This window comes from Oryzias latipes, chromosome 2 (assembly GCF_053564925.1).
Source record: "Oryzias latipes strain Hd-rR chromosome 2, Olatipes_Hd-rR_3.1".
In the NCBI taxonomy this organism is placed as follows: Eukaryota; Metazoa; Chordata; class Actinopteri; order Beloniformes; family Adrianichthyidae; genus Oryzias; species Oryzias latipes.
Window position 1 is genome coordinate 24,972,924 of NC_136238.1, and position 23,331 is coordinate 24,996,254.

The 23,331-nt window shown below is 44.4% G+C and overlaps 4 protein-coding genes across 12 annotated transcripts in view; 2 read left to right on the forward strand and 2 right to left on the reverse strand.

Moving 5' to 3' along the window:
- LOC144987152 (uncharacterized) overlaps positions 1–16,887 on the reverse strand; it is a 53,914-nt gene extending 37,027 nt beyond the window's left edge. For both annotated transcript variants that reach the window (XM_078936223.1, XM_078936220.1), the window contains exon 1: positions 14,308–16,887. In XM_078936223.1, the coding sequence (XP_078792349.1) occupies positions 14,308–14,479 (172 nt within the window). In that variant the 5' untranslated portion in view covers positions 14,480–16,887. The remainder of the gene's footprint in view (positions 1–14,307) is intronic.
- Positions 1–23,331, forward strand: part of LOC144986719 (NLR family CARD domain-containing protein 3-like) — a 674,722-nt gene that overhangs the window by 436,909 nt on the left and 214,482 nt on the right. The gene's annotated exons all lie outside the window — the stretch shown is intronic.
- Positions 1–23,331, reverse strand: part of LOC144986673 (NLR family CARD domain-containing protein 3-like) — a 497,154-nt gene that overhangs the window by 106,305 nt on the left and 367,518 nt on the right. The gene's annotated exons all lie outside the window — the stretch shown is intronic.
- The window catches only part of LOC144987413 (uncharacterized), a 38,290-nt gene continuing 32,788 nt past the window's right edge, over positions 17,830–23,331 (forward strand). The window contains exon 1 of the mRNA XM_078936797.1: positions 17,830–18,267. Coding sequence (XP_078792923.1) covers positions 18,123–18,267 — 145 coding nt within the window. The 5' untranslated portion in view covers positions 17,830–18,122. The remainder of the gene's footprint in view (positions 18,268–23,331) is intronic.

Below are 23,331 nucleotides of genomic sequence, written 5' to 3' on the forward strand. Positions count from 1 at the left end.
GCTCCATTGTTCCATCGCTCAGCAGTTTGACTAAAGCAGCTGAGAGTCTTGATGCAAACAGACCTCAGCAGCTCATCCAGAACGCCATGACAGAAGCACATGCAGCAGCACGTGCACGCTCCCAGAGAACAGCAGCTGATCCAAGTCCTGACTTTGAGGTGAGACCTTTCTGTTCTGCTTGGAGCACACTTCAACATGAACTTCATTTCCCATCATTCCATCTGTCAGGAGAGAACAGCTGAAATCAGCTTCCTTCAGGAATGACTGCAGGTAGAAGGATCTTTCATTCTTCAGCACCACCAGGACCCACATCCAGCCCATCAACAGCCAGAACATCAGTGACATCAGCATCTGATCTTCATCACATCATCATCATCATCAAAGGACCACCTCTACGTTTTTACAATCTGATGGATTTCAGTCTTTCTGCAGCTTCTCATCAACTGGATTGTCAAATATTTTCATTTCCTGTTTTATTTTTAAAATGTTGAAGAAAAATCTTTCCAGTTTTAAAAAGATGAGACTAATAAAGTTATTGGAAAGACCCTGTCTGCTGCAGGACCTGTGCAGGTGCATTGTGGGTAATACTGTTCTCTTTGGGATATTTGCTGGATTCTGGATGTTGACAGTTGTGTTGGTCTTGATTGTTACCGTTGTGGTTTGGATGTTTGTTGTTATTTGTAGCACAGCTGAGTAGGTTCTTCATAGACAACATGTTGCTCTGCCAATGTGCCTTTGGGCCAACTTGATTGGGCTGTTTGGAAGAATAATGAGGATAAATGAGAGCCTCCATCAGATCATGTTTCTGCTGTTTTTCAGAACTGCATCTGAACCTGAAAGCTGTCTGTCATATTTATGCAGCCTTTTTCAATAGAAATTGATCAAAACAGCAGATTCTATTGATTTCTCCTTCAGATTTATGTCTACTTCATTCTATCTTTCAGTCACAAACACACTGGTTATATTTTAGCTTAACTATTCATACTATTAAACCTGTTAATGATTCAGTCTCCATCTAATTTTAAAAATTGAAGCAAGATTTAATTCTCCTAAAAAGTCATTTTATGCTCAGCAGGGGCCGGAGGCCGTCTGGTTTGGGGACCATTAGGTTTCCTCTCTGCTCTTTGCAGATGATTTTGTCCTGTTGGCCTCATCTAGCCTGGACCTCCAGTTTGCATTGGTATAATTTGCTACAGAGTGTGAAGCGGCTGGGATGAGGCCATAGTTCTCGACCGGAGAAAGGTAGTTTGCCATCTCTCGTGGGGGGAGTGTTCCTGCCCCAGGTGGAGGAATTTAAATAGCGTGGGGTCTTGTTCACGAATGGGGGAAGACCCGAGCGTGAGATTGACAGGCATATTGGAGCAGCGTCTTAAGTTGTGCTGTTGCTTTATTGGTCTATTGAGAGCTGAGCCAAAAAGCAAAGCTCTCAATTTACCGGCCGATCTTTGTTCCAATACTCACCTATGGTCATGAGCTATGGGTCATGACTGAAAGAACGAGGTCCCAAATACAAGCAGCTGAAATGAGCTTCCCTCTTTAGGGTGGCTAGGCCCTCCCTTAGAGAGTGGGTCAAAAGCTTGGTCACCCACGGAAAGCTTGCAGTAGAACCGCTTCTCCTCCACATCTAAAAGAGCCAGCTGAGATGGCTCAGGCATCTAGTCTGGGGAGGCATGTCCCACTGGGCGGAGGCCCCGGGGAAGGCCCAGGACCAGCAAGATACTACAACACTACGACTCCCGGCTGACCTGGGAATAACATAGAGGAGCTAGAGCAGGGGTCGGGAACCTTTTTGGCCAAGAGAGCCATAAATGCCACATATTTTGAAATGTAATTTCGAAAGAGCCATACAATAATGTAGTGTCCCTTCCCCACACTGAGGCACGGAGACTTAACCTCTTTTAAAGTTCTTTATTCTGGTGACTGCAGACCGCAACAAACGCCGTTCAATTAATTCAGCAACTCCTGAATCTCTCCCGCCGAGACGAGAGCGCTTCTCCCAACTTTATATTCCCCTGCTCCCGCTGCAGCCCTCCCATTTCCCTTATTCGGCCCATAGCTGAACCCCATTGGTCCAAACTACCTAACAACAGGCTGAGCGACAGAACTGAGAGCCAATCAGATCTCTGCTTGACGCGTTCAATGAACTCCAGAACTTTTAACGCGACCCAACAGCCATCCAACTCAGTCCGCGACAATTTGTTTAAAACTAAATATACAAGTGAATGTGTGCATTTGATTTAATTTCAACATTTTTAAAGTACAATAAGTCTGTGGATTCTTTTTAATAACATTGTTATGCTGTTGCTAATAAATGATGAGTATTTCTCGTGGTAGTTCTGCTGATGGTCTAGTCTGGTTTATACGTGGTGAGTTTCTGCTTCATGCAGGCGTTGAGACTTTAAACGTGATCGTAGGTCTGAATGTTCTGTAGATGTGAGACAGACTGCTCACATGCAGACGGGGAGCCAAACATATACTCACACGCTGCAGTGAGTGACGGACAGCGGGTTTTACGTTTTTACAATCCCTGCGCGATTCACCTGCTGCCGGTCCCCACAACCCCCCACCCTCTGCTTTCTCCCTCACACATCCCGTCCCCGCATCTGCGCGCTCTTTCTCAGAGACGGGAGCGCGCAGTTTTAGGCACGTCAATTCACAGGTTTCCAGCTGGTACAAACTCTGTGAAATAATAGATAATAGTAAACTGATAATGCTGGCGCAGATTTCTCTCTCTAAGCACTGCTACTACTGCGCGCCTCTGGCATCGCATCGCGCCCGAGAAGGACTGGTCTAATGAAAAAAAAAGTATAAGTAAAGATTTGTCTGCGAGCCACATGTGACCATCAAAAGAGCCATATATGGCTCGCGAGCCATAGGTTCCCGACCCCTGAGCTAGAGGAAGTGGCCAGGGCAAGGGAAGTCTGGGCATCTTTACTTAGACTGCTGACCCCGCAACCCGGTCCCAGATAAGCGGAGAAAGATGGATGGATGGATTATTGAAAATACGTGTTTTATTGTGAACGCAGTCCTTCGTATTCAAAGTTCCATACAGATTTGGCACTAAAAATGAAGAACATCAACTCATTTACCCTTAAACTCACCCAGGTACGTCACATAGCCTGCCTTTTGGAACAGAGTCCAGCTTTGGAACCTGCAGAGAACCAACGAACAGCAGAAACCCAGACTATGGGAAAGACTCCACACTTCTGACTGATGTTCATGTCCACTTTATTCTTCACAGTACAGATTGGAACACAAAACACTGAGAACCAAAAAGAACAGAGGAACAGGTCTAATGTCTACTAGAAAACATGAATCACAAGAACACCAGACACAAACACCAGTCTGGTTCTTTATCCGCCTATTCCTGAATACATTTTTAGAAAAATCTTTTCCTCACCTAACTTGGTCTCACAAAATATAAACGGCAGTTACTACTTTATGTTTGAAATAATAATCAAATATTCACTGATCACATAAAGTGTCAGAATTTAAGACATCTACAAAATCTTTCTCGTGTTGTCATGGTAACACACACATGAACAACATACTCATCATCTCAGCATAAACTAACCACATTGAATCCATTCAAGATGTAAGTATAATAATTACATTTTTGTCCATGAAAGCAGCAAAACTCTTATTGTTTAGTCTCTTTGCACATAGATTTAAATATATTGGTACTTTTTCCTTTGGTTTTGATAATTGTTGCTTAAAGAATATGTTTTTTACTGCACAAGTTCTGTGCTCTAAATTTTCCTGTGTTTAAAGTTTTTTATGAATCCTTTGTTAAAATGTTTTAAATTGTTTTTCTCTGTTGTGAGTTCTCATGTGTGTTTTAAGACAATTGCTCTGACTAAAGCTTTTGTCACATTCTTTACACGAAAAAGGTTTCTCTCCTGTGTGAGTTCTCATGTGTATTTTGAGATGAGATGTTTGACTAAAGCTTTGGTCACATTCTTTACAAGAAAAAGGCTTTTCTCCTGTGTGAGTTCTCATGTGTGTTTTAAGGTGAAATGTACGATTAAAACTTTTGTTACATTCTTTACAAGAAAAAGGCTTTTCTCCTGTGTGAGTTCTCATGTGTTGTTTTAGATCAGATGAATCACTAAAACCTTTATTACATTCTTTACAAGAAAAAGGCTTCTCTCCTGTATGAATTCTCATGTGTTTTTTGAGACTAGATATTTGACTAAAACGTTCAGCGCATTCTGGACAAGAAAAAGGCTTCTCTCCTGTGTGAGTTCTCATGTGTTTTTGGAGATCATATAATTGAATAAAACTTTTGTCACATTCTTTACAAGAAAAGAGATTTTCTCTTGTGTGAATTCTCATGTGTCTTTGGAGATGACATAGCTGACCATAACTTTTATCACATTCGTTACATGAAAATCGCTTCTCTACTGTATGAAATCTTACATTTTGGGGTTTCTTAGCTATTCTTGAGTTTTCGCCAGCCTTGAAAGAGGAAAGTGTTTTCTGTTTTGAAGATTCTTTGCATTTCTTAACCAAATCATCTTTTCTACTACCATCAGAGTAACGCTCACTTTCTGACATGTGAGAGCTGTCCAAATTTTGGACAAGACTTCTGCCTTTTCTCTTCCTCTGATCTCTGTTCTGTGGGTCTGTCTCTTCATCTGTAGTTGATGTTGATTCTGTCTCTTCATCTGCAGCTGATGTTGATTCTTCATGTTGGTTTTCTTCTTCATCCTGACAATCAGTTACATTAAAGCTCTGCTGATTGTTTAGATCTGCTTCACTGTTCTCATTTTCCTCATTAGTAGGAATCTCCATCAAGGTATCAGTCTCCTGCTTCAGATTAAGATGATCTTCATCCTGACCAATGCATAGTTCCCCTGGTTCCTCTTTAATCTGTGGAGGTTCTGGTTCTTCAGACTCCTTTTTAATCTGTGGAGGTTCTGCTTCCTCAGGTTCCACTCTGAAGTTATTCTGCTGGTTGTTTAGATCTGCTTCACTGCTCTCATCTTCCTCATAAGTAGGAATCTCCATCAAGGTATCAGTCTCCTGCTTCAGATCAAGCTGACTGTTGTAGAACCCTTCTTGCTCCTTTTTAATTGGAGATGGTTCTGGTTCCTTCGGTTCCTCTTTATTATGCGGAGGGTCTGGTTTCTCCAGTTCAACTCTGAAGTTTTTTTGTCGGTTGCAGAGATCTTCATCTTCAGTCACCCAATGCTGGGGGAGGACTGCAGGGACACAAAAAGAGACCATTTTTAATGTTTTGAAGACTTTATGTGTTGTTGATAAACAATTAAATGCTTATCTAAAAACAAGACTCTCAATCATCCAGTTTGTTTCCATCACAGTAGTAGGTTTAAGAAATGTCATCTGGACATTATCATTTTAAAAATTGAAAACATTTCACCTCTTATCCAAATTGTCAGTTTTGACAAGGCTGCTGAAAGAGCTGGTTTATATGTGTTCCTGGGGGAGGAGTCAGACCTGAAACTGGATAGTATTGTTTACCTAGACCGGGGGTTGGCAGGGTTGGCTAGGGCTTTAGCGCTGCCCTAGTGGCTCCCTGGAGCATTTTCAAAAATGTTTAAACATGTAAAAAGATGGGGGAGAGAAATATATTTTTTGTTATAATATGGTTTCTGTAGGAGGAAAAACAAGACACAAACATTCTTAACATTTTCCAATGCTGTAAGAATGTGTAAGAATATTGTAACCCTCAGCAGGTACGTTACTTGCAGGACGGGAGCCAAGTTGTCAACAAGTTGAGCTGTCAGTAAACTGGCTGCGCTGGAGAACTGTCCGTGTCCCAATTCCGCACAATTCCGAACAGCCCCAGAGAGGAGGAGGCAGGAAGAGAAGCTGAGAGAACAGTCTCCTTTCCCGCAGAACAAGCCCATTTATTTTAAACACACCACATTGAGCATTGCACATCAACCTCTCCCCCTCCCACACTAATGGTGCAACATAAAGAAACAACATAACAGGAAAAATAAACTAAGGTGGAATAACAAAACTGCCATATGAAAAGAAACGTGGGCAAACAGAAACGCTCATGCTGACCCCTTATTAGATCATCGTCACACATCCCACAATCCCCTGCTGCTAACAGACCTAAAATGCACATGACCGCCACAACAATATTGGATTCCAACATTTCTGTCAACGAAGATTTGCGTCATAGCCTGCACACACGTTTTTACCAGCAGGGCTTTCTTTTTTTGTTTTGTTTTTGTAACTTTTAGCGGACCGCTAGGCAGGTGGCTGATGTAAATGAACCACCGTCAGTTCAGCGCATTGCTTGATGAAGTTGAAAGCGAATATTCTGATCTTCTGCTACACAACACAGTCGGATGGCTGTGGTTGTCCAGGGGTGACGTTTTGTGTCACTTTGTCGTCTGTTACGAACGCGTGAAAACTTTCCTAAAAGCAAAGACCTGAACTACCCGCAACTGGAAGATACTGAGTGGCTGGAATAGCTGCACTTTTTGGTGGATATGACTGTGACAAGCCACCTAAACGAGCTAAATGAAAGTCTGCAGGCGCAGCAAATGCTTGGAGCTGTTTCGTCATTCGAGCGCAGCTGGCTGTCATGGGGAACGTCGTCACGCACGTTCCATTTTATTGTTTTTTGTTCGAATCCTCAAAATAAAAATGACATAAATTATCGGATTTCTTTATTACAATTTTTTGTATTAAAGCAATGAAACATAATTCATTGATATTGTAATGAAGTTAAACTTGCACAACTGAGCAGTCACGTGATGCGTTTTTCTTCGCAGAATGCACTGCAGGGTAAATAAACATTTAATCGTTACTAATGCTCATTATGTATTTGTAGCAACTTAGTCATTTTGATAGTAGGCTAATATAGCTAATATAGATACATATTGCAAGTGACTCCGCCCCTTGATGTCTGTTTTTTGCTGGAGGATGTTGCTCCAGGTGTGGGAGAGCAGGAAGGCCCCCTCATCCCTGTTCATGGAAGTAAGGGCTTGCTTTCTTATCTCCACCACCTCCATGGTCCATCTGCAGTGTCTGTTGTCTTCAGTTGGAGGACTTTGGCCTTTTCCCAGTCCAAGATGTGGTTTCTGCTTGCAGTGGTCCGTTACGGCTGATTTCATATTTTCTTGTACTGCGTCTGTGATCTCTGCTTTGATCTTGTCCAGAATGTCATCGACTTAGAATTTCCACAGGGTTGGATGGCAGTGCTCTGGTGCAGATGTTATTGCTTTCTTTTCCAAGTCCTTCATGAAAAAGCTGCACATTGTGGCTGATAGTGGGTCGCCCATGGGAAAGCCTTCCTTTTGTCTGTAAATTGTGTTACGGAATTGGAAATACGTGGATGTAGTAATTAAACGGAGAAGTTGTGTAAAGTCATTAACTGTGAGATTTGTGCGTTTCCTTAGCGATTTGTCTGCTGTTTCACGCACTATTTGTAGTGTGGCTTCTACTGGAGTCCTGGTGATTAATGATATTACGTCATGTGAAATGAATATTTCGTTTGTTTCCATTTTTGTGTCTATGAGTTCTTCTGCCAGCTGTTTGGCATTTTCACAATGGTAGTCTGTGTTTCCTAGGAGAACATATAAAGAAACACAGACTACCATTGTGAAAATGCAAAACAGCTGGTTCACAGACCACCTGAACACCATGGACGATATGGGACAAATCAAATTCACACATGAAGAGGAAAAAGACAACCCCATCAACTTTCTGGACATAAACATCACGCACACCGAAAACAGGGACATAAAAATAAAAGTATACAGGATACCAACTCACACAGACCAAAATTTATCATGGACCTCAGATTATCCTACATCTCACAAAATATCCGTCGTAAGAACCTTATTTGATCGTGCAGAACTGGTAACGGACAGGGAGGACAAAACGGAAGAGAAGAAACACATACGTAAAGCACTAACCAGGTGTCAGTATTCTCAATGGGCCATAAAAAAGGGACAAACACAGATGGAGCAGAGGAAATACAAGCAAGCAGAGAAGAAAAAACTAACGAAGAAATCAGAAAACAAAGGAATGGTCACATTGCCGTACATCAGAGGAATAACAAAACGCATCCAGAGGGCCACGAAAAAACATCACATCAGCACCCCAGTTAAACTGTAAAAAAACTCAGGCAAATACTTGTTCACCCAAAAGACAAAATCAAGCAAAATAAGAGATGCAATGTCACTTATTAAATTCCATGTCACACCTGCAGTAAAACATACATTGGAGAAACAGGACGCACCTTCATCACAAGAAAAATGGAACATCAAAAAGAGCCATAATTCCATGAACCGGGATGAGGGGGCCTTCCTGCTCTCCCACACCTGGAGCAACATCCTCCAGCAAAAAACGGACATCAAGGGGTGGAGTCACAGTCACTTGTCAAAGTTTGACAGGTGACTCCGCCTCAGTCACAATCATCTGTTTTTAAAGACGTCACCCACCACCACCTGATGACGACCCTGACGAAGGCGGAAGGTATTCCGCCGAAACATGTCGGTACGTTTTATAAAACAAACCAGTTTCTGATAAAAAAGAATTTAAATATGCAGTATAATGAGGCACAAATAGGGCTTTTCATATTTTGCAGCTCCAAACATATTTCCTTTTTGTTTTTGTCTAATTTGGCTCTTTCAACATTTTGGGTTGCCGACCCCTGGCCTAGACTAAAGGGTTTCAGGTCTTTAGGAGTCCTTTGTTCTCAGCTGGACTTGGGGAGAACTGGTTCAGTTTGCTTGCCTGGGACTGTAGGACCATTTGGGACCCTTGGGGTGTGTGTGTGTGTGTGTGGGGAGGGGGGGTCCTTGGACATCACTGCCAGCAAGCAGCAGATCTCCTCTTAGTGCCCTACCCACTGCACCCCTTTAATACACTCTTTACCCCTCAAAAAAATACTCTCCAACACACACACAAACACACATAATTCAAAAACTAAAAAGAGTACATGAATATATGCAAGGAGATGCTTTGCTTTTAAAAGATGAGGTGTTTTATTACAAAAGCAGTGACTATAGTATCTCATGCTCTGCTCTAAACTGTTCAAGAGGGTAGCACGGCATTTCGCTGATGGCTCCTTGGGCAGCGCTTGAGAAGTGCTGCTAGAGGAAAAAACTGCTGCCTTAATGAGCTTGGATCCATCAGGCGGGAACTGCGGAGGCACGCAGGGTGATCCGGGCCTCAATAAACACTCCAGTGGGGCGGAGTGGTCTTCTGCCGGGGACTGCCAATCACGTGGCTGTGCAGGTGCACCTGGGACTTGGAGGCCTTGTGGCCTCTACCCCTCCCTAGCTACCTGCAACATTGACTGACTGGTACTCAAGTGGTTCATTTGTTAGCCTGAACCACTCGTGTTGCCACAAAACCTTTCAAAATAATTGCTATATCAGAGACCAGGGGCCTCATTTATAAAACTTTGCGTAGGATGTGCGTCAGAAGTGGCGTACGGATGAAACATAGGACGTGCGTACGCACAGAAATATTCGGATTTATAAAACCGTGCGCACGCACATCCTACGCGTCTTTCCCTTAATAAATCACAACCAATTCTAAATGCAGCGCAGCTTTTGCGGCGTCATGACACGCCCATAGTTGCCCATAAATAGTCCTTGAAACGCCCACAAATGAATATTCATTGATTGCGAAACCATGGCACACACCGAGAGGAAATCAACAAAACGTAAGTTCACTCAATGTGAAGTAGAAGTTACCGTTGGCGAGGTGGAAAAGAAGAGAAAAGTGTTGTTTGGAGGGCACAGTGTGGGCATTACTAATGCCCAAAAGGCACGTGAGTGGCAAACGGTGGCAGACGCCGTAAATGCGACCGTGGCCGGTCCGAGGTTGTGAGGCTACAGCGCTCCATTGGGGGGGGGGGGGGGGGGGGGGGCCGGAGCGCCAGATGCATGCGCCGGGGGGACCGGAGCGCCAGATGCACCGGGTGACACGCGTGGTTCCTCCGAGTGCTCCTCTGTAACGCCGGGCCCAAAAGCCCGCAGAGGTCCAAAAGGACGGCTCGAGGAAGTCGGAACCGGGTCATAAGCCACTCGTCCTCGTTTGTCAGCAAGTCTTCTTGCTGTCTAAAGATGCGTTCACTCCGAATTCTTCCATTTGCCACATCTTCTAAGAGCGCAAGATCAGCCATTGTGCGTCATTACGCATTGTGATGGGGCATTTTATTTCCATCCATTTAATTACATCTGACAAGTAAGGGTTAATGGCCGACGAAGTGTGCGGTTACTACTTTTTAACGCACGCCGTGGAAGCCTGAACCGTCCGACGCCTAGCCTTCGAAGTGTGCGGTTACTACGCATCACGTAACATATAGTCCGCGTCGCGCAGCACCACCGCTGCAGTCAAGATTCGGCGATATATATATGCTGATCGTCCCGATGGGTTGAATAAAGCATCAATTCAGAGGGAAAGTTAATCGCTTACCGCTTGTTTTTGCCCAGATGATGAAGCAAAAGGTTGTTTTACAGAAGCTGGCGCAGTGATACAAATCATTTAAGCTAGCCGACCGGAACTTCTTTTTTCACCGTGCGGTTATCAGGTTTTAACGCATACCCAGCAGCCAATCAGAATCGAGTATTCAACCGGACCATGGTATAAGCTACTAATAATCGACGTGGAAATGGGAAATTGATCAGCGCAAATGTAATTTCTTGTTGCTTTCTGAATGGTTGAGACATACGCCATACATTGTTTTGTCAAAAATAAAACAAACTAAAGGCATATGCATGAATACCATAATTCCGTAGCTTATGAAGAAATGTTTTATTATGAAAACAACTTTCCCCAGTGGACAATTAGTACATCTGTCCGTCCGTCCGTCCACACACCCGCACCTATATCTGCTCCGCCAGACGGACACATTGACGAGAATATCAGTTTTGTACATTATTTCGTTCTGTTAACTATATTATTTATGAGGATGAATTGCACAACATGCCAATATTGCAGAACATATTTCACTTTTCTTTTTCCAAATATGTGTTCATTTGAATTTCTGTTGTAATTTCCGTTTGATTTTTTTTGTTTGTTTCACTGCTGATCGATCAAACGGGTGTTCGTGTAGGCTGTTAATTGTAAGACTTGCTTTGTGAAGTCTTCATGTTATTTATGAGAGGCAGTATTGTCATTTTCACTTTCACGTGTTTCTTCCATCTGCCGACGGTGTCGCCGTTTCTCATTTCACCCGTTTTTGTGCGTACGCCTGGGTCAGAGCTTGCGTGAAGGACCGCACATTTTCCCGTCAAGTTTGCTTTTTATAAATCTCAACTATTGCGTAGAGAGTGGCGTACGCCTTCTTTTGTGCGTACGCAACGTTTATAAATGAGGCCCCAGGTTACAGGCAGAAAATGGCTTACACTTTAGCTTGAGAAATACGATTTTCACTCTGTGAACAGGGGAAAAAAAGCAAGGAGCGGGGGGGGGGGGGGGGGGGGGGGCTTTTTTACATACACAACAGTCTTAAACACAAAAATGTTTAACTTTAATACCATATCAAAATATTAAACATTCCTGCTGGAGACTAAAAAACATGAAACACAGGATCATTCGCTTTGTAAGAACAAAAACATTGAACCTATGAGCAAAAAGGAAACAAAAAGTTGTGTTAAAGGCTGCAATGTGTCTGCTTTGTGCTACACATTCTTTCAAAATGAAGTTATAGGATTGTTACTGTAACTCTCAAGTCCTGTTCAATATTGAACCTAGCTCTGTTCTTTGTTTTTAAAGTGCCAACAGCAGAAAACCTCCCAAAGATAGGATGTAGAATAGAAGCAGAATGCCAGCAGCCTTCTGCCCCAGAAAGAATTCAGTGTCTGTTTTGTAAACCTCATCATCAGGGTGGACTCTGACATAATTTCACTTCGGCAGATCTTAAACCAGCTGCTGCTGCGTTAAATGGATCTCTCAGCCAGTCCTATTGAGCTCTGTTGTCTGGGAAACATTTGAGAAAAAAATCCTTGCAGAGACATGTCAAAAGTGAATAATCCTTTATAATAAATAAATACTAAATAAATACATTTACAAACTAATTCAGACAAATGGGGTAATCAAAATCACCATTAGCCGCGTTTTCATGGAAAAGATTAATCAGAATGAACACCTGATCGGAAAGAAAATGCATCATGTAAACGCGCCGTTCGGAATACTCTGCCCCTTATCGGACTTGTTCGGATCAGAATTCTTTCCGATCGAGATAGGTGGGTTATACAGATCGTTTATCCGATCGTGGAGCATGTAAACGGTCATTCCGATCGTGTGTCACTGCTGCTCTGGGTTACGTCATGCATAGACGGTGTTTGGCTGTGAGAAAGCTTTGGAGCGCATACGGGACCGACCAGCTCTCTCTCTGCTCCGCTCTCCCCTCTCTATCACCCCTCACGAGGGAGATGCGGAGGAGAAGAGCGTTTTGATGTTTTGTTATGTGCGTGTGGCAAGTAGGACACGCCCACTAATTATGAGGCAGCAGTACCTCGCTTGTGTTCAGTTGGTGGCGGTGCTTTAAAAGCTCTCCTTCTCTTCGTTCTTCCATGAACTCGTGCTGTTGCCATACATCAAGGCATCAGGAAGTGGAACGGGGGTGGCAGGCAGGTAAACAGGGTCTTGACTTCTCTGAACAGAACAGGGATTGGGAGTTTACGAGCAGACTCGTTCACAGCTCCCTGTAGACGAGAAATCGACCAGACTTTGGCGGCAATAATCTGCAAGCGTGACGTGACTTTGTTCACTTTGGCCGCATTTACACTCCAGGTCTTGATGCTCATATCCGATTTTTTTGACGACCCGCTTACATCATCTTTTAAAAGTGACCCGTATCTGATTTTTGCATTTAAACTATACAATGCTGAAACTATCAAACGTAGACGTTCTGAGGACTACGTAGCAGTATTTCCGCCTTCCACGGACATCCTTTGGACTTTTGTGATTGTGGTTGTCATGGAGGCAAGGCGGCGACGGAAGGAGGCGTTGCCTTGGGCGCTCCTGAGGGGATGTGCGGTAGAGGAAAAAGGAGGGGTGCTCGGCTCTCTCTGAGTTTTGAATGAGGAAGTGTTTGCAGACGTTGTGCTGTACTAACAGTTTGATCCAAGTGCTGAACCTTTCCTGCGCGATGACTTCTCTTTTATGACCGTAGTCAGAAACACACGGGAGATTTCCTCGGGGTTCACTTTTCCGTTCTGAACCCTCAGCCTGCAGAGTGGGCTAAGAAAGATTCCAAAACTTTTGGGCGAGACACCTTATTTTTAATTACTGGTTCTCCGACAATCCCCCGCTCCGCGCTCACACCTCCCTCTCTCCTTACACACACACGCAAGCACGCGCGCGCGCGCTCGCTCGCACACACACAGTCCCGATCATACACGCCCCCCAAAGAAATTAACGGCTTCTAGCCTGGTCCATAGCAACGGAGTCCCGCTTCATTAGTTACTGTTTGCGTCCGGACCGGACAACAGTGGTTTCCAACTACGGTCTGAAGCCTGAGGCTGAAAGGTAACACGCTGACAGCAAAATCAGCACAAAAAGCACCTTAATAAGTCATGTGATCTCAGTTGGTGGTGTCCTGAGTTGACGTCACTGAGGTACGACTCGCATTTACTGGGGAATATCCGATTTGTCTGCTTACATGGCACACAGAAATGCACGTATCCGATTTGTTTCCGATTTATTTCCACATATGAGAGAGGCCTGTATTCGATCTGAGAAAAACAGAATCCATGCGCTTTTGTCCTGCTTACACGTTCACCGATCATATCCGATCTGTGCCAAATGAGAGGAAAAAAATCGGAATTGGGTCACTTGAACCATGCAGTGTAAAGGCGGCCCTAGATCCGCCCTCCTCTCAGTGACCGGTATGTTAAGCTGGCCTTCCTGCTGCATGTACAGTTAAGTTTCCTGCAAACTATTTTTCTTTTTTTTTTTCTTTCAGGAAAGTGTTTTGGCTTCACTCCCTTCTCTCCCCGCAAATAGGGGGTTAAAACTGCTGCTTTGCTTTTATTGTTTTTGCTGTGATTTCTGTCCGGGCCCGACTATTGATCCCATCAAGATATTTTGCCCATAAACGCGGCTATTGATTGTAATCCTATTATACCTGATGTGAAGTGAAACCAAAAAATGAAGAAACATCTTCAATAAAGCAGGAGGGGGTTGGTGGGCTGTACACAGACCCATAAAAACAAAATCAAAAACAACAGTTAGACTATTACTATTAAACCAGAGAGAATCAGCAGCTGAAGGTGAAAAAGACTCAAGACCCAAATCTGATGAAGGAGAAATCAGTGAGAGAAGAAGGTCTTCTCTGTTTCTTTGTTGATGGTCACATACCTATGTGGTGGAGCTGCAGCTGTGGTTTCCAGATGACATCCAGCAGTCTGCGCTGACGACAGAGCTCCTGCTCGTACTGGACGATGGTTCCTTCACAGAGTCTGCAGATTTCTTCAGCAGCAGCAGCTAGTCGCTCGCTGATCAACTCTCTCAGAGACTGAAGGGAAGACATGGTTGCTGCTCCGATCTTCAGCTCCAACTCCCACAAACACCGCCGTCCTCTTCACTGCAGCTCCGATCGATCATCTGCTAGTCTCACAATCACAGCAATCCACGTTGTCTTGCCGTTCAACACTTCTTCACTCATTTACGACACTTTGGAAAATGCTAAGAGTTCCCACACGAACCACGTATCGTCCGTTCTGTCCAAAAACCTCACAAACGTCCCAACAAAACACCACCGACCTCTCAACACAAGCTAACGCTGCTAGCCTGCTAACAAGCTAACGCTGCTAGCGCCTCGTGCTGTTCTTCTTCGTTTTGCTAACAGCGTCATGGTGCTTTAGCGCCACCATCTGGTCTGGAGTGTTGTCTGTCGCTCATATTATGATGTCGATGGCGGGGGAAAAGAAATTAAGATAAATAAATAATAATAATGATAATAACAACAATGTAATAAAACGTCAGAGCCAAAGAAAGTGGTCTGAGAAGAAGCAGCTCTGAAGCTCTGCAGCTGACGGTGCAGCTTCAGGACTCATGAGGAGGAGCAGACTGCAGCGCCTCCTGCTGAAGCATCAGAGAGTCTGCAGACAGAAGATCCTTCCAACAGCAAAGAGGTCTGCAGGAGCTCTTTCCACCACCAGCAACAACCTGAACCAAGCAGGACCTACAAGAAGTTCAGCCACTAAACTTCCACAACTCAGAAGCTCTGAGCTCCGTCTGAGTCTGCAGAGATGCTGAGCTCCTCAGCTGCTGCAGCTCCCACAGTCACATGAAGGTCTGCAGCTGCAGCAGGAAGTCCAGATGTTTGCAGCTGCTGCAACTCCCACAGTCACATGAAGGTCTGCAGCTGCAGCAGGAAGTCCAGATGTTTGCAGCTGCTGCAACTCCCACAGTCACATGAAGGTCTGCAGCTGCAGCAGGAAGTCCAGATGTTTGCAGCTGCTGCAGCTCCCACAGTCACATGAAGGTCTGCAGCAGGTGTGCAGCAGTCTGGTGCTGTTTTCCAGTCACCTCAGAGACTTGTTCTTCCATTCAACATCAGCGCCTCTGAAAGAACCCCCTACATGTGCGAGCTGGAGGCGGACCTCACTCTGACTTATCTCCCAATGTTCAAGTAGCACAAGGGTGCGTCCACATCCCTTCCTTCACTCAAAGACTCTTGATGATGATGTAATGATATTGATGGGGATGATGATGATGATGATGATGATGATGATGATGTAATGATATTGATGGGGATGATGATGATGATGATGATGATGATGATGATGTAATGATATTGATGGGGATGATGATGATGATGATGATGATGTAATGATATTGATGGGGATGATGATGATGATGATGATGATGATGATGATGATGATGATGATGATCCCGTCTGTGACGACAAAGTGAAGTGTGAATCTGACCACCAAGCAGTAACAGAGAGTGTCCTCAGAGACAACGGCTGGAAGGTCCCATTACCAGCGGGACCTTCAAAAAAGCAGCGTTCTGGCCTGGCGCTGTTTTCCAGTCAGTGTTCTTCTAAAATAGATTTATTTCTTTAAATCTCTTTTTCCTGAAAGTTGAAAAGTTTGAACATTTTCTGCCACAATTGATCTAAATTGTTTTGATTTGGTCTTTTTTTCTTTTCTACATTTGACTAAACCCAAAGTGGGAGGAGTCATCTTCCTGACAGTTCACTGTGCACTGACAGTGCACTGACAGATGTGCACGAGCTTGAAAGAGCTTCCTGACTGAGGAGCTGCAGACTTTCTCCTGCAGAGCAGCAGCTGACTTCAGCGCCGTCATGGGAACACAGTCTGCTGCTGCTTCTGGAAACGTCTTCAAGGCTGTGGTGGGACTTGTTGGTCTGGAGGACAGATTCTCTGAGCAAATGCTGCTTCAGCTTCAAGCTTCAGCTCTTTTCTTCTGGCAGAGCTTAGAAGAAATGGAAACCTCCTTTGTTCTGACTGTTTGCTCCAAATCCCAGATTCAGGAATTCCTCCAAGAAGTTCAGCTCAGAGATCATCAGCAGAGAAAATCCTGAAGTTCTGATGGAAAATGACAACAGAACATGATCAATATTATTGATCCACATGGAATCCAGAAGAAACTCTGAGGTGAAGACATGAAGACACAAGCTTCAGAGACATGAGGAGAAGTCAGAGTGGATTCATTCTGGACTTTCTTCTCACATCTTCTCTTCAGAACATCTTTGTCTTTGATCCTTCAAATCTTCTGAAATCTGATCATCCATGGATTGTTTTTGTGGGATCAGATCCAGAATTGCTGAAAGTTCTGCTGCCCTCTGCTGGTCAAAGTGTCCAAACAGCAGAGAGGAGATTCTCTGGGATTCATTGGAGTCCAGATTCTCCTGGATGTGAACAGTCTCTGCTTCTGGAACAGAAGAGTCCTTCTCAGAGCAGCATTGAGGATCTGTTCTGTCCGGCTGAGAGCGCTCCCTGCTGGTAGGAGACAGAAGCACATCAGCTGTTTTTCTTTGGCCGTTCAGAAACAGTCTGGAGACTCTAAAAAACCTCCACTTCCTGAAGCAAACGGATGCAGAGCATCATGTTTGATCCTCTTCCTTCAGAAACGGCTCCATTGTTCCATCGCTCAGCAGTTTGACTAAAGCAGCTGAGAGTCTTGATGCAAACAGACCTCAGCAGCTCATCCAGAACGCCATGACAGAAGCACATGCAGCAGCACGTGCACGCTCCCAGAGAACAGCAGCTGATCCAAGTCCTGACTTTGAGGTCAGACCTTTCTGTTCTGCCTCGACCACACTTCAACATGAACTTCATTTCCCATCATTCCATCTGTCAGCTTTAATTTTTGTTATATCTCAGTTATATACCTCATAAATGTGTTAATTGAATTTAACTGAAATCTAGAAAACCTCTGTGTTGTTTTTTCACCGAAAGCATTTCTAAAATATCATTTGTCTTTGTTTTTGACTACAGTTTAATGTTTATTTATACTCGTAATTATTCTCTTTAAAAACAGTTATTTAAGATTTATTGCTGTTAAATTTCTTTTTCAATAATTTTTCTTTGTTCATTGAAAACATTTCTTTATCGTTTACTCTACTTCAGGAATACAATAAACAAATGTGATTAAGGTTAATTTATTACCTGATGCGTTTTGCAGTCAACTCTGAACATTGAATTGAGAACAACCCAGTGTGATGACGTCACAACAGCTCTCAAAAAGTATCCTCGATACATTTTTTTCTATTTTGATTTTCTTTTCTTATTATCTCCTGATTATTTTCTAACTATTTTAGGTTTTTTTTTAACCATGTTGAGGTTCAGTTAAGCAGTTTATACGTTTCTTTTTAAATACAGCTTCTGCACGTGACCCGGAAGTAAACAGCACGAGGCGCTAGCAACGTTAGCTTGTTAGCAAGCTAGCAGCGTTCTCTTGTGTTGAGAGGTCGGTGGTGTTTTGTTGGGACGTTTGTGAGGTTTTTGGACAGAAAGGACGATACGTGGTTCGTGTGGGAACTCTCAGCATTTTCCAAAGTGTCGTAAATGAGTGAAGAAGTGTTGAACGGAAAGACAACGTGGATTGCTGTGATTGTGAGACTAGTAACAGATGATCGATCGGAGCTGCAGTGAGGACGGCGGTGTTTGTGGGAGTTGGAGCTGAAGATCGGAGCAGGAACCATGTCTTCAGAACCTCAGGAAGGTTCTGTCAGAGAACAACTTTCTGCTGCTGAAGGAACCATCGTCCAGAACGAGGAGGAGCTCTGTCGTCAGCGCAGACTGCTGGATAGCAGCTGGAACCCGCAGCTGCAGCTACACCACATAGGTATGTTACTTTCATCGAAGAAACAGAGAAGCCCTTTGAGCTTCATGCTTTCCTTCTGTTTGGTGACCCGTCTGTCACTTAGTGGCGGTTCTACACTAACATACTGTCCAGGAGGGTGTATATACTATGTGGGTGCTGAAGGAATTTGTATTAGTAGTCTTATTTTTATTACGTTTTCTGTTTTGCCTATATTACTTGAAGTTTTAGTTTCATAGATTAAGTGTGTAGAACTGTGTGTATCCTGACTTCATTGACCTCACATTCCTTAGGATGTTTCACGGACAACAGCTGTCAGTCATTCCCCTACAGAGGAGGGGGATGTTGACCTCTCGGGCATTGGTCAACAGCAGTCAGCAGAAATGTCTAATCTAAACCACGAGGAATAGATTATAGCTGTGAGAACTTCTCCAGATGTCCGGTTCCAGGGAAGAACAAAAAGGTTGATCTTTAACCTAGGCTCTCCATGGATTTCTTGCTGTCAATCTGATTTGTTACGGACAGGAAGAGTCTGAGTTTATCACAGCACCAGGCGTATCTTTGAAGTCATCCCCTGGGGAGATGGATTGGGTCCGGAGAGTGACCGTCGACTATTGGCTGATGGACGAAGGCGGATCATCGGTCACCCAATCCAAGTGATTCCAGGGCGGAGATTCGACGTCATGTTGTCCACGGGGGGGAAGAAGCCCAGAACATCTTTAAAAACTGGAGCAGAGGACTATTTTGTTGTTCTCCTGTTGCCTTCATGTAAAGCGCATGTAAACTTCTTACGTTTTGAAGGCCTTTACATTGAGAACCCAGATCTGTTTGACTTTTGTTTTAGAACTATTGTTAGGGCAATAAATATCATGTAACTTTACCCGGCTGAATTCTGTGGTTTCTACTCTCGACTTTTTGAATGCGCGTGGAAAAGCTTCAAAGCGAAAGGTCTTTTCCAACAACTTGGTGACCCCGACGTGAAGTCGGGGATCACGGATCGAGCCGGTGACGTATTTTTCGTATTTTTGAGACTTTCAGTGTAAAGTCTGGGCACGCTTCCTCCCGTCCACCTGGTCGACTTCTCACGCGGCCGCATACAAAACAGGTAAGCAGAAGCCTGCTGCAAAATTCTGCATATTGATTAAGTTATCTAATAGTGGAATAACTCAAATTGAACGAGATCTCGAGTGAGTGGGCGGTAGAGCTTTCCCCCGAAAGAATAAATAAAATAAATAATAAATAAATAAATAAATAAAATAAAATAAATAATAAATAAATAAATAAAAATAAATAGATAAATAAATAAATAAATAAATAAATAAATAAATAAAAGTTGACCCAAACTTTAAAGGGATGGTTGACTGTTAGTTTGTGACACCTAGTGTGCAACAACAGTACAGAAAAGGTATCCTAGGTTTATCGGTTGTGTTTGAGGTAATGTATTCAAAATACATGGTTTCCGTCTGTTTGCCCTAGAGAGACGCCCAAGGCGAAAAAACAGTGTAGTTTAGGAACTAATTTTTGCGCGTTTAGGTAATTTGGAAGATATTAACGGGGCAGTGACCTCGACAAATTATTTTTTTATATACAGAGAGAAACCAAATAAAGAATTCTAATATTAAACATGAGAGGTGTATTTGATAAAAATGATGAGAAAAATGGTGCATTTGCTCTGACTGACAAACGACTTGACGTGGACGACAGACGACAAGATGACGACAACAGCGATGACTGTGACTTGAATGATGCTGAATGGGAGAGAATGTATGAGATTTTGGAAAGTCAGGTGCTTGGTGGAATTGAGAAGAGACAGAGAGAAAAGGAGAAGGAGAGACTGCGGAAAGCATGGGTTTTGATGGCTTTAAAACGGACTAGAAGTTGGATGACATTTAGCCAGCAGTTGCGAAAGAATGAGGATGACGTGCTGAAGCAGATTCAGGAGTTGGATGAGAAGGTGAAAGAAGGAACATGGAAAAAGAAGAGGGAAAATAAACGGAAACACAAGGAGACTGATGAAATTCGGCGTGCAGTTCACCAATTAACACTTGCTGCTACAGCTCTGGCTATGGTGAAGACAGAGCAGGAGAGTTCTGAATGTACTGTGACACCATCTTCCCCCGAAGCCCCCCTTTCTGGCATTTACCCCTCCCTTCCCGTAGGGACAGATTCCCCTGTCGTTCATCCTCCCCCTCCTTATCCTTCCCAACAGATGTATCCAATGTTGAAAATATGTGGTGAAGTTGCTTGTGATTTTGATGAAGGTTTGACTCCAGCAGAGAAACAGCATATAGCTTCCATGTTGCGAGAAAGGCGATCCAAAGCGGGTGGAGAAACAGCAGACCCCTCCCGAGGGGTCATAAATCCTCAGCCGGAAACCCCCTCTCACAGCTCTCCAGTTTCACAGCAAAGAATTGACTCAGGGGTGAGTGACCCTCAGGTCAACCAGCTCCTGCGGCCTTCGCATTTTGAGAACACATTGGAGAGTCTGACAGGTAATTATAAATCGCCAGCTGAATTTAAAACAAATAACAGACTAGTATTTCCAGAATGGGAAGGTAACGAAAGAGAGGAGAAGGAGGAGGAGAAGGGGGATGACAAGGAATGTCCTCCGCACAGGCCACGTGTCCTTGCCTCAAATCAGGATTTGGATAAGGTCAGAAGAATGAAACACATTATGACTTTAAGAAGTGAAACAAAACAGAAAGGGGCCACAGCACCTATGTATCCTATGTTAGCAACAGGAGCGGGTGTGCCTATTTATCAGCCACTCCAGCTTAAGGATGTGTCAACACTTGCTGAACGTTTACCACGTGTGTCCAATGGCGGACGCAACTTTCTTCAGAAATTATGCACAGTTATGCAGGGTCATATACCCTGTATCGGGGATTTGAGACAGATGCTAGGCGTAACAGCCACAGTCACTGAGGTCCAGTCTATTGAACAGCGTGCGGGTGTGCAGGACCTTCCGGACTCCACTCTTTTAGTGGATGTTCAGGATCCAGTTTTTTTGGCAATTAGAGAACTTTTTCCAGATCCACAGACTGCAGCTCCATCCTGCTTCCCCTTTGATGGTAAGGAACCCAGCACATATTATTCAGAGTGTGTCCAGAAATGGACTGACAGCACGGGTAGAGATCCCAGCCTGACACCTCCTGAGACAGTCATGTTCAGAACTGCGATTCTGGCCGGAGTGCCTCAGGAAGTGCAGGATTTATTGAATGCAGACCCAGATTTGATGGCATGTGATGAGCGTCGGTTTAAGAGGCATTTGGTGTATCATTGCAGAGCATACTTGGTAAAAAAGGAGAAAGCGGAGGGAGAAGTTGAGCAGTTGAAAACACAGTTGCTGAAACTACAACTAGCACAGGCTCGGAAAGAGTCCACTCAGGACAAACAAGATAAAAAAGATGTAAAAAAAGACAATAACGTGATGAGTTTGACACCCCTAGAGCCGACAGTAATGATGTGGCAGGCGCAGGCATTCAGAGGTCGCGGCAGGGGACGAGGTGGATATTCTGGAAGACGTGGACCACCCAGAGGACCTCCTCCAGCAGCAACTGGTGACGGCTGTTTCATCTGCGCCGCTCCAGACCATTGGGCAAGAGCATGCCCATACCAAGGTACCCAACCGCAGAATGCACCGACTAGGGGCAGAGGGCGTGGAAGAAATGGACAGTGCCCACGACCACTCCAGGCCCCTCCTCCACCCTGGCAGGAACCCCAGGGGTGGCAAAACGGACAGTACCACTAGGGGTGCCCAGGAGCTCAGGGATCACTTGGTGATGCAGGAGCCATGGTCCCTTTCAAACTCAGAGGTAATCAAATGATGGGATTAATCGATACAGGAGCGACATGTTCTTCTATAAACTGTCAGTTACCTCCATCTGCTCTGACAAATGAACACATGAACTTTGTGGGCTTCTCTGGGACACCTCAAACCCTGCAAAAGACCATTCCACTGACTTTTGAACTGGCTGGTCAGAAGGTGGAACATTCATTTGTGCATTCACCCCACACACCCGTGAATTTGTTGGGGCGGGACATTCTTGTCAAAACAGGAGCCAGCATCCTCTGTTCCCCAGATGGGATAAGGATCACCTTTCCAAATGGACATGTTCTGACTGGATGCCATGCCACGCACTATGAGGGACAGTGGTTGTTGCAGCCTCACCCACAGCCAACTCCCACTGCCGACATATACTGGGCCCTGTTGGATCCAGAGGCCTCTGACATGCCAGGTGTGTACCATGAATTTCAGTTATGGAAACCGTGGATTCTGTCGTTGAAGCCTTATTTTCCGCCTCTGGATGACCTGCACTGCACACTCTATTATGACAGAGAGGATGATCAATTATATCAGGAAGCATTTCATCAGGTAGAAGGCCACACGTGGCATTTAACCTCCACTGATATATATATAGGCCCTGAGGGTGTAGCGGCTCATTGTGCACTCACACATTCACAAATGCAGTGGTATCGGATGTCAGATACAGCAGTACCACACATCTCATTAGCACTCTCCCCGGGTCATGAGGCTCGCCAACTCGGGCCTATGACTAAACGGGGCGCTAACAACACAGACTGGCAGAATTGTGCTATTTCAGGAGTTCAATTTTCTCCCTCCACTAAGATGTACAGGATCATTTTGCCTCCGATGACCAACTCCTCAGTTTTGGAGCATGTCTGCATTGCCCGACATCATGGCAGAGAGCAAACGGATCATGAAGATGCAGAGGTGATGTTAAAAACACTCCCAGCCTCTTTGTGGTCCACAGGTCCATTTGATGTTGGTTCATGCTCCGCCGTTCCCCCGGTGGAGGTCCAGGTAATTGCAGGATCACAGGTTTTTAGACCACAGTACCGCTGGGTGACAGATGCGGATGAGGGGATGGAGGAGACTCTGACTGGTTTGTGGAACTCTGGTGTTATTGAGCATTCGCATTCATCGTGGTGTACCCCTTTGAGACCAGTTTTAAAAGCAGATGGTAAAACTTATCGCATGGCACATGATTTAAGGGCTGTGAATGATGTCACCATTACTCCAGTTCTTCCTGTGCCTGATCCACATCGCATGCTGTCAACTTTAAC